Source organism: Saccopteryx bilineata, chromosome 6 (genome assembly GCF_036850765.1).
Source record: "Saccopteryx bilineata isolate mSacBil1 chromosome 6, mSacBil1_pri_phased_curated, whole genome shotgun sequence".
NCBI lineage: Eukaryota > Metazoa > Chordata > Mammalia > Chiroptera > Emballonuridae > Saccopteryx > Saccopteryx bilineata.
Window position 1 is genome coordinate 202,633,431 of NC_089495.1, and position 14,729 is coordinate 202,648,159.

At 54.9% G+C, this 14,729-nt stretch overlaps 1 protein-coding gene across 1 annotated transcript in view; it reads right to left on the reverse strand.

Moving 5' to 3' along the window:
- MYH7B (myosin heavy chain 7B) overlaps nt 1–14,729 on the reverse strand; it is a 44,106-nt gene that overhangs the window by 14,985 nt on the left and 14,392 nt on the right. The window contains exons 5-14 of the mRNA XM_066235786.1: nt 8,043–8,207; nt 6,661–6,767; nt 6,348–6,491; nt 5,755–5,911; nt 5,411–5,438; nt 4,155–4,251; nt 1,996–2,019; nt 1,761–1,853; nt 1,582–1,645; nt 579–677 (exon numbers count right to left, since the gene is read on the reverse strand). Coding sequence (XP_066091883.1) covers nt 579–677; nt 1,582–1,645; nt 1,761–1,853; nt 1,996–2,019; nt 4,155–4,251; nt 5,411–5,438; nt 5,755–5,911; nt 6,348–6,491; nt 6,661–6,767; nt 8,043–8,207 — 978 coding nt within the window. The remainder of the gene's footprint in view (nt 1–578; nt 678–1,581; nt 1,646–1,760; nt 1,854–1,995; nt 2,020–4,154; nt 4,252–5,410; nt 5,439–5,754; nt 5,912–6,347; nt 6,492–6,660; nt 6,768–8,042; nt 8,208–14,729) is intronic.

Consider the following 14,729-nt stretch of genomic DNA (forward strand, 5'->3'; position numbering starts at 1 on the left):
GAGGGTGGGTCAGCAGCTCTCCTCCTGCCCTGATCCCAGCATGGTGGGTCCTGGGGCCAGCCTTGCAGGAGAGTCTAGGGGCTCCCGGGACTTCACACAGCCTCTCTCTCCTCCCCACACCCACGTCCACGGCTTCTCTCTCTCTATGGCTCTCTGAGGAATGTGCCCCGGCCGCTACACCTCATTCACCCCTCCAGCACTGCTCCTGGCCAGCCCTCTGGCCCAGACCCTGTGCCAGAGCACCGAGAGGACCACTCTGCCCTGGAGGGGCTTCCTAAAGAGGGGAGCTGGGCCTAGACACGGCCACCGGTCCTTTCTTGTTGCTGGGTGGGGCCTCGCTACTCTCAGGACAGCAGGAGGGACAACTTTGCAAAGGCAGTGGCACTAATGGGCCAACTCCCTGCATGAAGAGAGGGTTCAGCAACTCAAGTCCCAGGAAGGGAGTGGGGGAAACAGAAGGGGCTCAGAGGAAAGACGGAATGTCACAGACCCCAGAAGAGTGAGAGACTGGACACCCAGGGCCTGGTCCGACAGGGCCCGCAGCCCTATGTGCTCTGACCCCCCTCCCTGGCCCGTACCCTGCAGCTCTGGCTTCTTCCCCGAGAGAATCTGATAGTAGACGTGGTAGCCACGCTCTCCGGGAAGCTGGAAGATCACCCGTGACTTCTCCAGGAGATCTGGGACACAAGGAGGCACTGGCTGACCATCCTCTGCACCTCCCCAGAGCGGGCTACCCCAATAGGGCCGAGGGGCAGGGCAGAGGTGTAGGCAGGGGCAGGGGTGCATGTAGAGACATCGTGTGCACACGTCACAATGTGGGAATGTGTATCTGTCTATACACCCGCGTGTACTCATGTGGGGATGTTTGGACACAGGTGTCTGTGGGGGGGTTCACTGGTCTATTCCTCCATCTGTGCCTCCATTCCTTCCGCCATGACCACACTCCTCCCCTCCGGAGCAGAGCCTCCAGGTGTCTGCACAGGGGCGCTCGGGGCACGAATTACGATGCTGCCTGCCATCACCATCTGCCTTTGCTCGTCCACCAGGATCTGGCCGTAAATCCCAAGGTGGGGAGCAGTCTGGGGGGGGCCCTCCATGCCTGCGGCACGGGCACCTGCTGCCTATACCGCTGGGCTGGGTGGGGCGGGACAGGCAGCCACTCAGCAGGCGTTAGGAGGGCTTCCGGAAGGAGAGGGCTACAAGTAGAGGGGAGGCTGGGGCAGGAGGGGCACAGGCCCGGGGTGGAGTCAGGGCCCTATTCTGAAGAGCCTGACCAGCCATATAGGGTTCGGGTTTCCATCATAAGGTACAAGGATCTAGAAAAGATGTCTAAGCAGAAACACGATGTGGTCAGATTAGCATCCATGAGAAGGTCACTCTGGCTGGAGATCAAGCAGAGGAATGGAGGCTGATAGAATGTTCCAGTTCGAGGTAAGGTGGCCTGAGCTGGGCAGTGGCCGGGGGGGAGGGGTGGACAGAAGTGCCTGAAGCAGGCAGGAGCCCAAGGCCTAGATGGAGGCTCAGTCAGAGCAGAGACTCTGGCCCAGCCTCTGCCCCTGTCCCGCCCCACCCCAGACTCACAGCTGTCAATATCCGCAGAGGCCAGCTTCCCAGAGGGACCAAAGTGAATGCGGATGAACTTGCCCTGTGGGCAGAGGCGCAGTCTCGGTCAGGGGGTCCAGCCAGCACTGCCCTACCCACTAAAGGCTCCCCCGACCCGAGTCTCCCAGCTGCCGACCCCGCCTGCGGTGGCCACTCACGAAGCGGGACGAGTTGTCATTCCGCAGGGTCTTGGCATTGCCAAAAGCCTCCATAGCAGGGTTAGCCTCAATGATTTGATCCTCGAGGGTGCCCTGGGGGTTGAGGGTACTCACTGACTGGGACACCAGAGCAGCCATGGTCCCATTATCAGGCCTCTTCTGGTGGGGAAGGGGACGGCAGGGTCCCCAGGACCTCCCAGTGCTGCCTGCCCCAGTCACACTGGCCCACACTTACCCCAGTCTTCGTGGCCAGAAATTGCTGGGGGCAGGGAGGAAAACAATGTTAGAGGGTGCACGGTCTCACCAGGCCGGGGGCACAGTGGTTAGCAGGACAGTGAATGTTAACCCCTGCCACCCCTCCCCCCATGTCTCACCCTCCAGACTACAAGGAGAAATGCTAGAAAGTAGGAGCAAGCATGGCAGGGGGCTGAGTCAGGGTGAGGGGGTCTCCTGTTCACAGCCCTTCCCCTCCCCCAGATGCCTCTGGCCTCTTCCATAACCCCTCGTTTACCACATTCAAGGAAGAGGCCCCTGCCCAAGTCCTAGAGGTCTCTGACTAGAATCTACTCCCCTTGACAGCCCCGATCAAATGCCCCTCCTCCTCCAGGAAGGCTTCCCTGATGCTCTGCAGCTAAAAGAAACCTCCTTCTCTTGAACCTTCTTACCCTCACCTCCCTCGGTGAGCCCTTCCCCACACTTCTCCTTTGCATTGCAATTACACACATCATTGCCCAACTGCACACCTACCATTATTCAAAATGGCCCTGCCAGGTGCCTACTATTACCTTACTTTGCAAGGGAGGAAACTAAGACTCAGAGCAGGGGTGTGACCTGCTCAAAGCCACAAAGTGGAGGGCAGAGTAGGCACTGAGCCTAGGCACCGGCCTCCCTCAACACCCACAGTCTCCCATAGGTCTCACCCAGAGACTTACGGAACTGAGATGACCCCCCCACCATTTTCCCCTCCTAGGCTCATCCTTGTCTTCCCTCCATTTCCCTTTCCTTCTCTTCCCTAGCCTGGATCCTGCCCGCCTGGAAAGAAAGGGAGAATGGGTTCTAGAGTGACAGATGCCATGCCACTAGGGGACTTCGGTTATTCATTCACTTCCAGGGAGCCCAAGACTTTAACAATGCCCCAGAGATATTAGGGGGACAGAAGCAGGAGGGAATGACAAGAGCCTGTCCCCTGAGCTCGACCACACATAGTCTCAGCCAAAGCTTTGGAACAGGGCTCTCTCTGGCAGGTGTGGTCAAATTTGGGACCAAGGGGCAGAGAAGTTGATAAGGCTTTTAAGTTCCAGCACCCACAGCCCCTGTGGGCCAGCCCACCCCCAACCCCACCCCTCATCCCTACATGATAAGGGCTCCTCTCGGACCAGGGGCCTCCCTGCCCCGGCCCTGCCAGCTCTGGGCTCTTCCTACCCCCCATGTGTTACTGGACAGAGCCCCAACTTTCTGCAGCATCCTCACAGACACTCGAGGGGTTGGGGAAACGGGGTGGGGAGAGGAAGGAGGAGACCAAAAAAGTCAACAGCAAAAACAAAACAACAAAAACACCACCACAAAAAAAGAGAAAAAAAGAAAGAAAAACTGAAAACAAAAATCATAAACCAAGAAACTCAAATGGGGAAAAAGGAAAAGGCAAAAAAAGAAAAAAGAAAAAACTTAAAAGAAAATTAAGAAAAAGAAAAATGCCCCAGAATAAAGCAAGGCACAACAGGACCAGGCGTGGGCTGTGTGGGAGGCAGCCCTGCGCTTCCACAAAGAAAAGGCTGCCCGTTTGGGGGTGGGCTAGGGGAGACAGCACACACAGAGGTCTGAACCACTGGCCTGGGCGCCAGGGATGAATGTGTTCCTCAACAAAAACAAAAACACTGGTCTCCCATTGTTTTAGAAATGTTCAAAAACCATATAGAAATCACAGGGTACAAAATTGGCCCTGCCCTGGCTGTTGGGATGCCAAGGGCCTTTGGCTCTGGCTAAACTCTGTGTAAGCCTGCTTATGCAGGTCTCTGGTGCACGACAACCAGGAAAACGATCACTTCTTAGCAAAAGCGGCCTATTTGGTGAGCTCTCGCAAAATATGAAGGTCACAATGGGAGGGCAAAAGCTACAGAAAAGTTTAGGAATAGCGGTGTGGTCCCATCCCTCTGTCACAGGTGGGAACACTGAGACAGGCCTAGCACTTGGTCACATAGCCTGGCAGAAGTGGCCACAGCCTCGCTGGTCAAGCCTTGCTCAGGCCTGAGTCCCCCACACGAAGGTAGAAGGCTCAGGCAGGGTTGGAGACTCTGGGGAATCAAGTTAAAAAAAAAAAAAGAGAGGAGGAGAAAGAAACAAAAAGAAAAACAATGAGAAGCAAAGGCGAGCAGGGCCCAAAAGGGCGGGTCTTACGGCCTTCTTGCCCGGCCCGTCTCCCAGGGCAGCGACGATGGCAAAGTACTGAATGACGCGCTTGGTGTTAACCGTCTTACCGGCCCCCGACTCTCCGCTTGGACAACACAAACATAAGTCACCAATGCCCATCTGGCCTCTCTAATTCCTCCCATCTCCCAGTGCCCCACCCTGCAAGCAGGGCCACTCTGCCCTCCCCCAACCCAGCTCCCAAGGTAGGAGCCCCAACTCAACCCCCCACACACAACAGATCAGCCCTCAGAGGTGTTGGATTGTTCTCTGTTGATGAGAACACATGTAGTGCCACTGTGTACTGAGCACAAGCTTAGCTGGGCCAGGTACTTTACCTGTGCGGGCTCATTTAAACCTCAGAAACCCTGTACGGCAGGAACCATTATCACCCCATTTTATGGATAAGGAAATGGGGCTCAGAGAAGTTATGTGACTGTCCCGGCTGTGTGCCAGGCGTGTGCATTAGCTTGCTGACTCCTCATAGCTCTGCATGGTGGTGGCTAGGATTGTTGTTTCTACTGATGACAGAGGCTTAAGGGCACCAGCAGGAGGAAGTGAACACAGAACATGAACTCAGGTCTTTCTGGTTTAAAAGGCTTTGCTCTTAATCACCAGGCTGCACATACATACACACTCACACACAATCTCCATATGAACTTGGCATGTAAGAATTCCACCATTTTCTCATGAAGGCAAACTTGGATCAGAAGTAAGAGCCAGAGATAAGGAGATGGTAAGGAGGAGAAAAGGGAAAGGCATCCCTCTGCCCCCTTGGGCCAGAATCAGAACTCCCATGAGATCAAGGTGGGAGAAGATTCCCCGCCCCGAGGAGAAGGGGTGTCAGGGCTGGCTATCGCTCTGGTGCATGGGGACCCCCTCCCTGCTCACTATCCATAACAGGTCTAGCTAGAATGGGGGCAGAGAACGAGCTCTAATTTAACTTCAGCTGGGACACTGGCTCCAAGTAGTAGTCCTGCCCTAAGCACTTTATTTTATTTTTATTTTTTTATTGATTTTAGCAAGGGAGGAAGGGAGAGAGAGAGAGAAACAAGAACATCAATCTGTTCTTGTATGTGCCCTGACTGGGGATCGAACCAGCAACTTTTGTGCTTTGGAATGATGTTCCAACCAGCCCAGGGTGCCTTAAATACTTTAGAACCAACTCTAGGGAATAACTTTGGTTCCACTGTCTTCCTGCCAGATGTCCAGCATTTCCCACCCCATCCCCAGGGTCCCACACTTACGTGATCAGCATGGACTGGTTTTCTCGGTCTGGAGGAATGGAAAGGAGATACAGAAGTTAGCCAGGATGAGGGACCAACCACAGCTGGAACACATTGGGTATCCATGACCCTGGGGCAGCCCCTCTACCAACCAGAGCCAGAAATAGGAAGGACCTGATGGGACCCTCCAGACTGCAGGCTAGCTCTCGTTAGAGAGACAGAATGGCTAAGCTATAGTGTGGGTGGCAGCGTCCAAAGGAGGGCAATGCAAGCGGAGGGGAGGGGGCCTCTGCAGAGGCCTCCCTGGAGCTGGGGTAGGGGTCTTGGGTGGGAAGGGAAAGAGAAGGAGTCCAGGCTGCCCTTACTTCGCAGCATATCATTGTAGGCGTTATCCGCCACCGAGTATATGTGGGGTGGGGCCTCCGAGCGACGCTTTCCCTTGTACGCGGCCACCACAGAGGGCGTGTAGACCGGCAGCCATTTGTAGGGGTTGATGGTGACACAGAAGAGGCCGGAGTAAGTCTGAGGAGAGAGTATAGATGGGCTGTTGGAAGGCAAGTTTCCATTCCCAGGCCCCAGCCCTCACAATATGACCTTTGCAATATGCCCCAAGGAGCTACTTAACTGTGCCACGTGATACCCTCTGTGGTTGCCCTAGCCCCAACCTATGGCTTACTCCTGCCCACAGCCCACGTTCCCATCTCCGGGGCCCCACTGCTGAGCCTTAGGCTCACCCTGAAGCTGAAGCTCCGCCCCTACACTGCCGCCCCACCTCTACCCCTGCCCCAGCCCGTGGCCCCACCCCTACAGCCCCATGACGTCACCCTGGCCCCGCCCCACCTGCACACAGCCCGCCCCCTTCTCCATGGCCCCGTCCCCACAGCGCTGTGGCTCTTCCTCTAGCCCCGCCCCTGCTGCTCTGACCCCGCCCACGGCCCCTCCCCGCCTCCTGGCTCACGTAGATCATCCAGCGAGCATATCGCTGCCGCAGGTTGTGCAGCACCGTGGCCTCGTTGAGGTGCGTCATCATGGCCATGTCCTCCAGCAAGTCGAAGCGGGGCGGGTTCATGGGCTGCAGCTCTGCTTCCCGCACCATCATCAACTGCCGGGGAGGCCGTACGGTGGAGTGGCGGGCAAGCAGGTATCCACTGACCTCCGCCTCACCCCTGTAGGCTCCCAGACCACCTTTCGTACATAGCACGCCAGCCAGGAGCTGCACTCCGGGGGAGGGGCGGGTGGAGAAGCTAACATGGGAAAGGGGGCAGCCAAACCTTCTGGTCTTTGGTCTCCACGTTGACTCTGCCCCCCGTAGCCTCCGACTTGACCTCAGCCTCCACGTAGGCATCCTGTTCATCTGGTACCCAGACCCGCTTCTTCCCTGGGTTGTCGGAAAGCATTGCAAATTTGAGAGCGGCCTAGGCACAACCAGCGGATGAATCCCAAGCCATGTCCATAGTATCCCTCCTCCCAGCATCCCCTGTCAAGACACTGGAATACCTAAAGTAGATCCTTCCAGACCCAGGTTCCTGGCAGGGCAGCGCTCGGAGGGTCTCTAAAGACCTCTGGGGATTTCCTGACTCGGGTATCAGTCCTTTACTGCCCTGATTACACACTTGGGTTCACATTCCTGCTTCTGCCATATGTGCCCTGTGACCTCAGGAAAATACCTCATTTGCTCTGGGCCTGTTCTCTCAGGCAAAATACTATGGGCATCTACTGAGGTCTCATATGGAGCGGTGTCTCTGTCGGGCACATGATTCTCCAGGGGATCCCACCTCCTCCATGTCAGTGAAGATTCAAACCCAGGTCTCCTAACTCTGTGTCTTGTGCATCTTCCTGCCCAGCCAGCTGGCCCCAGAGCGTCAGAGAGCCCATATTCCATGGTGGTTAAAGGCAGGGGCTCAGGCTGCAGACCCCCAGGTTCTGTTCCCTGTCCTGCCACTTACTAGCCAAGTGCTTTGGTCAGGACCAGCCACGGAATCTGCAGGCCCCGGTGTTAAAGTGCAGACCCCTCGTATTAAAAATGTCAAGACGGTCAGAGAGTGTTAAATCAAGCATGAGGCCCTTCTGAGGGTAGTGCCCTTTGCAAACACAGAGAAGGTACACCATGAAGGCGGCCGTGGTCCTGGTGCCCCAGCTCCAGGTTGTTGAGACTATGCATGGCAGGTCATCTTCTCTGGGCCTGGCACACAGTAAGCGCCTGGTACACATTGCCTTTTGTTATTATCGTCCTATGAACAAACCAGGTCATAAATAGTAATCTTTATTCCCGTCCCTAGTAAACAGAGGCTTTGGCTCTATGGAAAGCACTAAAAATAACTCCAGCACAGGTTTTTTGGATGGGTGGAAGCAGCCTGCATCCATACCAATCACTCTCACCTCAGAGGCCTTGGGCTCTAGCCGCAGACTGCAGCTCCGGAGGCAGGTGATACTGTCCCATTTTACAGAGGAGGACACCGAGGCTTGCTCACAAGCATAGTGATGTGCACAGAACTTAGCCTCAGGACCCCAGGCTCAGAGGGAAAGGTCCAGGGCTAAAGCTGTCAGGCCAGAGTGCGTGCTCCTCCAGCCGGAGCTCAGTGTCGCCCCTCCCCGCTCCCGGTCTGAGTCCGTAAAGGCTTCTCTGTGGCTGTGCCCCTCTGCCTCCACTTACCGTCCCATGGGACAGTGTGCACCTTCATCATCTCCTGGTAGCCCTGCCGGAGGTAGCGGGCGGACTCCCCGAGTTCACTCACGTCCATCATGGTGGTGGCCCCGAGAGGTGGAGGATGAGGGACTAAAAATCTCGAAGGTCTAAGGCGGTCCGAGGCAGTGGGCACTGGAAGACAGCAGTGACAGGGGAACTGAGGGACTGCGGCTCCAAACTGGGGCATGATCCAACAATCCACAAGACCTAGTGCGAGGGGATTCCCGGGGGCGCCCCATCTCGGTCTCCCTGGCAAGCCCCCAACACACACACGCACACTCTCAAACTCCAGAGCATCCTCTCCCACAGATACAGAGGGCCCCACACCGGCCCACGGGCACCCTGACCCACTGGCTCACCTGTCCCCCCCTTCAGCTCCAAGCCCAGCCCTGAGCACCCTCCTCAGAACCACGGTGAGGGCTGGGAGCTGGGCCACCCCTTTTATTGCTGCCGTCAAGGTCAGCACGGAGGAGAGCTATGTCAGCAATCTCCACGTGTCACAGCCCCCCCAGCCTGGCCACAGGACACAAAAGTCAAATTCCCTTTTATCTCCACCAGCACAGCCCCTGGGCTATTTTTACCTCCTATTGTCAGGGGAGCACAAAGGCTGGAGAGAGACACTCCGCTGAGAGACAGTGAGACTGGGATTCGGCCGACAGGGGCAGGGACACAGCAGGAGTGGGAGGGCTGGGAAAACTGCGGTGCTCAGGGAGGGAAACTGAGTCACAGGGAGTACGATACACCCGGAAGAAGACTCACAGCCCCGCAATGGAGAGCAAGGAGATGGAGAGACGGGGAACCACACAAAGCCGTCTGGGACAACTTAGCCCAGCTCTCTTTATACATCCCGGGAAACTGAGGCCCAGAGGAAGGAAAGGACGGGCCAAATTCACAGATAAGCAGCATCAGAAACCAGGTCAAACAGAGAAGCAGAGTGAGACATCCCTCTCCAAGGACCTGGCTGCCGGGTCTTTCCCCTACTCTGTCCCCAGCTCTCTGGAGCCCCCAGGGAAATAACACAAAGAAAACCAGACGTGGGCCATACACATAAAGGAATGATTTGGCTAAAGAGGAAACGAGTCAAGGAAATTTAGATAAGTTAGGAGCCCCTTCATACTCTGACATTCAAGATCCCCTTCAGCCAACTTCCCACTCTTAGCCCCCTGCTGCACCCCACATTCAGCAGGGACTGGGGGTGCTGGCACTCAGTCGGGATGACACAGGCTTTGGAATGTGTCAGGGCACTTCCAGGCTCTCCTGTCCATCATCCCATTCAGGCCTTGGTGACACCACAGAATTTTAGAGTCAGTTAATCAAAGGATCCAGGAACCTCAGACACTCGACACCTAGAACAACACAGGCCGAGAGCCAGGATCATAGGCAGACATCAGGCTGAGCTCACACAGAAAAATCCTCCATGCCAACGGGCTACCAGTTCTAGATACACAGATGTATCTGTGCTCCATAAAAAACACAGAAATATATCCAAAGATATATTTTCAGCCATACATAGTTCCAAACAGACAAAATGAACACAGGATGATAAAAAAAAAAAACAAAAAAAAAACGGAGAAGCGGGCCTCCGAGGGAGGGTAATGACTGCAGGGGGCACGAGAGAAGCCTCTGGAATGCAGGAAATGCTCTCTGTATGGAACTGAGTGGTGGTCCCACAGGCGTGCTCATTCTGTAAAACCAGTCAAGCTGCGCACCTAAGATGAACTTCACTGTCTGCATGTTACACGAACACTGTTATGAGTAGCTTTGGGTAGTACGATGGATTCTTACACAGTAAACACATCCTGTTCTAGAAACCAAAATTCCCAGCATCCCACACACATCCCCTTCATCCCCGCTCCCTCCTCTACTGTTCTGACTTCTAATGTCACAGATTAGTCTTCCTCATTTCTATGAATGGGATCCTGCATTATGTATCCCTTTCTTCTTTCTCTCCACATTATCTTTGTGAGAACATCATTCTGCTTATTATCTCCCTAGAACGTAGCTTGTTCCTTGCCTGCCTCCCCACATGGCAGGGCAGGAGATTGGCTGAGACACCAAGCACCTTGAAGAGGACCTGCGCAAAGTAGAGAGCCAGTAGATAGCTGTGAAGAAAATGAACCAAAACTGACTGGTTCATTATAAAATTGATCTTTTATCTATTAGGTTTTATTTATTTATTTATTTTTACAGGGACAGAGAGAGAATCAGAGAGAGGGATAGACAGACAGGAAGGGAGAGAGATGAGAAGCATCAATCATCAGTTTTTTGTTGCGACAGCTTAGTTGTTCATTGATTGCTTTCTCATATGTGCCTTGACCGTGGGGCTACAGCAGACCAAGTAACCCCTTGCTCGACCTTGGGTCCAAGCTGGTTTTTGTTTTGTTTTGTTTTTTGGCTTAAGCCAGATGAGCCTGCACTCAAGCTGGTGAGCTCGGGGTCTCGAACCTCGGTCCTTCCGCATCCCAGTCCGAAGCTCTATCCACTGCGCCACCACCTGGTCAGGCTCTATTAGGGTTTTAATCCTCTTATGTGGTCAGAGGGCTTGAGCAACTTATAGAAAACCAGAGGGTAGGGAAAACTCTGCTTACTGTTCAAACAAGCTCAGAATGTGGGACTTCTTGCCTAGGGCCCAAGCAATACAATTAGCCTGGAGAATCAGAACTTCTAAGAAGCTTAGCTGATACCAGGAATTCTGGGATTGCCTGCACAGTGTATAAGTCTGGGGCTGAGAAACCTAAATAAATAAGTCTAGAACTTCCCTGTAAATTCACTTTACTACCCCGGGCATGCCTTTCTCCTGAGGTGAGCTCACAGACAAACATGGCAAAGCCATGAGGAAACCCAAGATGCTTCTGAGAGCTGCAACAAATGCTGCGGCCTCAAGGACTTACGGTAAATAAATACCTAAAGAGCTGTCCTGGAGCAGAGGGAGCCTCTGTGCCTAGTATGACCTCAAGAGCAGACCCACGGGCCGTGGGTGACAAGGAAGCAAAGCTGGACCTACACACATAAAAGGACTTTTTCACACTTGGAGGCGGTCAGCCTCGGAAGAGAGCGAGCCTGCCAGCAGCAGGGAAGAGTCGAGCAGAGGCTGCAGCGGGCCAACACGTGTGCGCCTGGGTTTAGGATCTGGGTGTTGGAATCTCAGGCCATTAGAACCCTGAGGTATTGGAATCTGGGGTCACTAGAACTCGGCAGTGCTAGAATCCTAGTGTGTAAGACTGGAAGCAAATATGACAAAATGTGTACAATGGTTTGTTAATTATTCTTTGTACTTTTCTATATCTTTTACTTTGCTCCCCCCATTTTCTTTCCTGTAAATTGCATTTATTGGGGCAACATTGGTTAACATAATTATACGGGTTTCAGGTGCTCAATTCTATCACACATCCCTTATGGCCCTCCAGGGCACCTGCAATCAGGAGCAGGAGGGCTGGAAGGGAAATGGTCTCATCCAGACCCTCAGCTTAGTTGAGGACACCAAGGTCCTGAGGGGAAGAGGGAGGCCCAGGCCAGACTCTAGGACCCCACTCCCGGGGTGAGCTCTCTACCCCGACATGTGAAAACCGGGAGAGGAGAAAGCCACTCCAGTCAGGACCAGCATGAGGGCCGCTAAACCCCCTGCGGCCTGGCCCACAGTGTGTCCACTCTGCTGGGCTGGAAGGATCCTCCAGACCACAATCTTCTGGGCACTTAGGGTACTGACAGTGCTGGGAAGGGCTGTCAGAGAGGGCTGGGCCGCAGGGGCTCGGGACAGGCCTGTCGCTGTCCTCAGGGACTGAAATGCTATCTGCCCACCCCAGCCACACCCCCCACAGCAAAGCCAGGGAAATGTGGGCTTGGACAGAAGGGGCAGGACCCAGAGGAGAGGGTAAAATGGCCAAAGACAGAGCTTGGAAGTGTTAGGACGTGGGGGGGGGGGGCAAGCTAGACACCAGGGTCTAGGTATGCCGACGTCTCCCCACCAAAGGCCTCAGATAAGCAAGCAGTTGCCAAGAGTCCTGAGCCCACAGCTTAATATCATCAGCCAGACCTGGAGGCAGCCGCTGAGCTGGGGCTATTTTGGGGAGATTTTCATGAGCAATGAGCAGATGGGGCAAAGCCCAAAAGGGGCATAACGGGTCTGGTCTCTCCTCTTCCAGCCCCAGATGCCAGGCAGGTAGGCAGAGAAGATGTGACTTGGGAACTAACGCCAGCCCTAAATATAGCTGCCATCAATGCACCCCAGTGCCTGGATGTCCTTCTTGGGAGAAGACATTGAAGGGCTCCTACAGCTACAAGAAATACATGACTTCAATTCACTTTCCATCTGACCGCTTCTCACCCGTGTCCAGGATAAGAACAAGACACTCGTGGTCCAGAAGGAAAGGCATTCAAGAAAGATGCTAGAATGGAAGCGTTTTAAAGGATAAAAACAAGTCTGAGGCCCAGACTGGCAAGAAGAGGGGCATGACAACAAGGCCCCTTCCCTCACAGAGCAGCAGTACATGCACAAGCAGATAGGGTTTGTAAGGGAACGGGAGGTGACGGCACATTCTGGAAGAACCCACAGAGTAATGCTGAGCGGGTGCTGGGGGTGAACTCTGCTCAAGCTGGTCAGTGAAAGCCTCTTTGAAGAGGTAACTTGCAAGGTGGGACCTGAAAGAGGAGAAGGAGACAGCTAGGCTAAGAGCCAAGGGAAGAATATTCCAAGAAGGAGCAATAAATAAAAAGCCCTCAGGCAGAAAATAGCTTGGTGGCGTGTTTGAGGCCCTGTCACAATGCACGTGCCCCTGGCGGGGAGCGAGGGATTTTACAGGTGAGACGAGACAGGTAGGCAGGGCTGGAGATCGGAGTCTTACAGAACCTGGAAGGAGGTCTGGGTTGTGTTGTGCGTGGGACAGGAAGTTGTTAGGACAGGGTGTGGTGCATGATCTGAAGTTTAACCGTGATCTGAAGTTTAACTGGATCACTCTGGCTGTCACCTAGAGAAGGGACCAGTAGGTTTAGGAGGTGAGGAGGCTGGAGACATCCAGGTGCGACGTGGCAGGGAGGGGCAATGAAGGTAGAGGAGAGGGGGCAGAGAGCATGCACCCAGACTCCTACCAGAGCAGCAGCCCAGGGCGAGGCTGGGCCCCGAGGGCCGGAAGGGAGGGAGGTAAGGCTGGGTGGAGCCGCTGGGACAGGACTCCGAAGGGCTTCACCAGCCAGATTAGGATTTGATGCTTTGTCCTGCAGGAGTTGGGGAGCCATCAAAGGCATTTTTATTTTAGTTTTTTCATCAAAGAGCTCTAAGCAAGGGTGTTTGACAGTGTGGTCAGATTTATGTGTTCACAAGATCCCGTGGCAGCTGGTGTGGAGGACGGACCGAGGGGCGAGGCCGGCGGCAGGAAGATGGACTTAGGGGGCGGCTGCCATAACGGTCCACCTGCGAGGTGGTGAGGCCCAAGGAGGGGCCCTCCACCCTGGCACCCTGGGGGTGGCAGGGTCCCTGCTTGTTCCAGGCCTGGCCCCCTCCTGGGGCCCTGGGCAGCTGCAGAGGGCCTGAGTGGGCCCCAGCTCTGATGCTTCGAGCAGAAAATAGGATGAGGGCAGCCAAAAGGCATCAGGACTGTTTATCCGGAGGAGGGACGCCTCAGCATGGATTTATGGCTGAAAGGTTACTAGGGGGGAGGGGGACCAGCTGTCCCCCATCCTCACACAGGGCAAATAAAGGAGGGGACTGTGGCCTCAGCTGCAGCAAGAGGGAGGGAGGTTAGACACATGGAGGGAAATGTCCTGACAGCCATCAGAGGATGAAAGGGCCCTTCAGTGGTCATGCAAACCAACTCCCTCATTGACTAGCTGGGGAAACTGAGGCACGGAGAGGCAGTTTCTTGCCTAAGGTCACAGTGAATTAAGGCTATGACTAGACCCAGCAGCACAGCCGCTCCCCCTCAGAGACCCCAGGGGCCTCCCAGGGCACTCCTGAGAGTGCCTTCTTGGACTGCCCAGAGGGAGCTGGGCCCGGCTGCCACAGGGACAAGGGTGCCATGGAGCCCTCCTGGAGAAGGGACAGTGGGTGGACAGACCTCTGCTGGACTGAACTGGTCCGGGCCCCAGCGCGGGCTCTGGTCCGGTTTCTGATCTGCTGCATCCTTGAGTTCAACCTTATCTTGGGCCCTCACTGTCTCCACAGTTCTCTGTCTCTGTCCCCACCCCCAACCAATCTCAGTGCTTTGGGTATTTGGTGGGAGCATCTTCTATCTTTCAATGGTGTTGGTCTTTCTCTGTCACCCTGTCTCTCCCTGCCCTCTGAGACTCTGTATTTCTGTGCCTTGGCCTCTGAATCAAGTCTCCCTAGAGCTGAGCGAGGCCAGCCTCCCACCCTCGGGGGGCCCTCCCTGGTAGAGTGCCCCCATGTAGACAATGCTTGGGCCCAGTGCCCAAGCTGAAACAGGTGACAGCAGCTGTGGATCTATCTATAGCTCCCTTGCCCTTCAATTGTTCCTAACTTCAAACAATGGTTGGGCCCCGGATTAGAGACGCCCCCACCAGCCCTGCTGAAATGGATCCCCAGCGCAGGGAGGAGGCTCACGGGAGCCACGTTGTGATCTCTCGTGAGTGTCTACCTCTGTTCGGACCTCCATGTTCTCACCTATATCTCTGGGTTCTAAGACCTCTCACCTCAGAGGC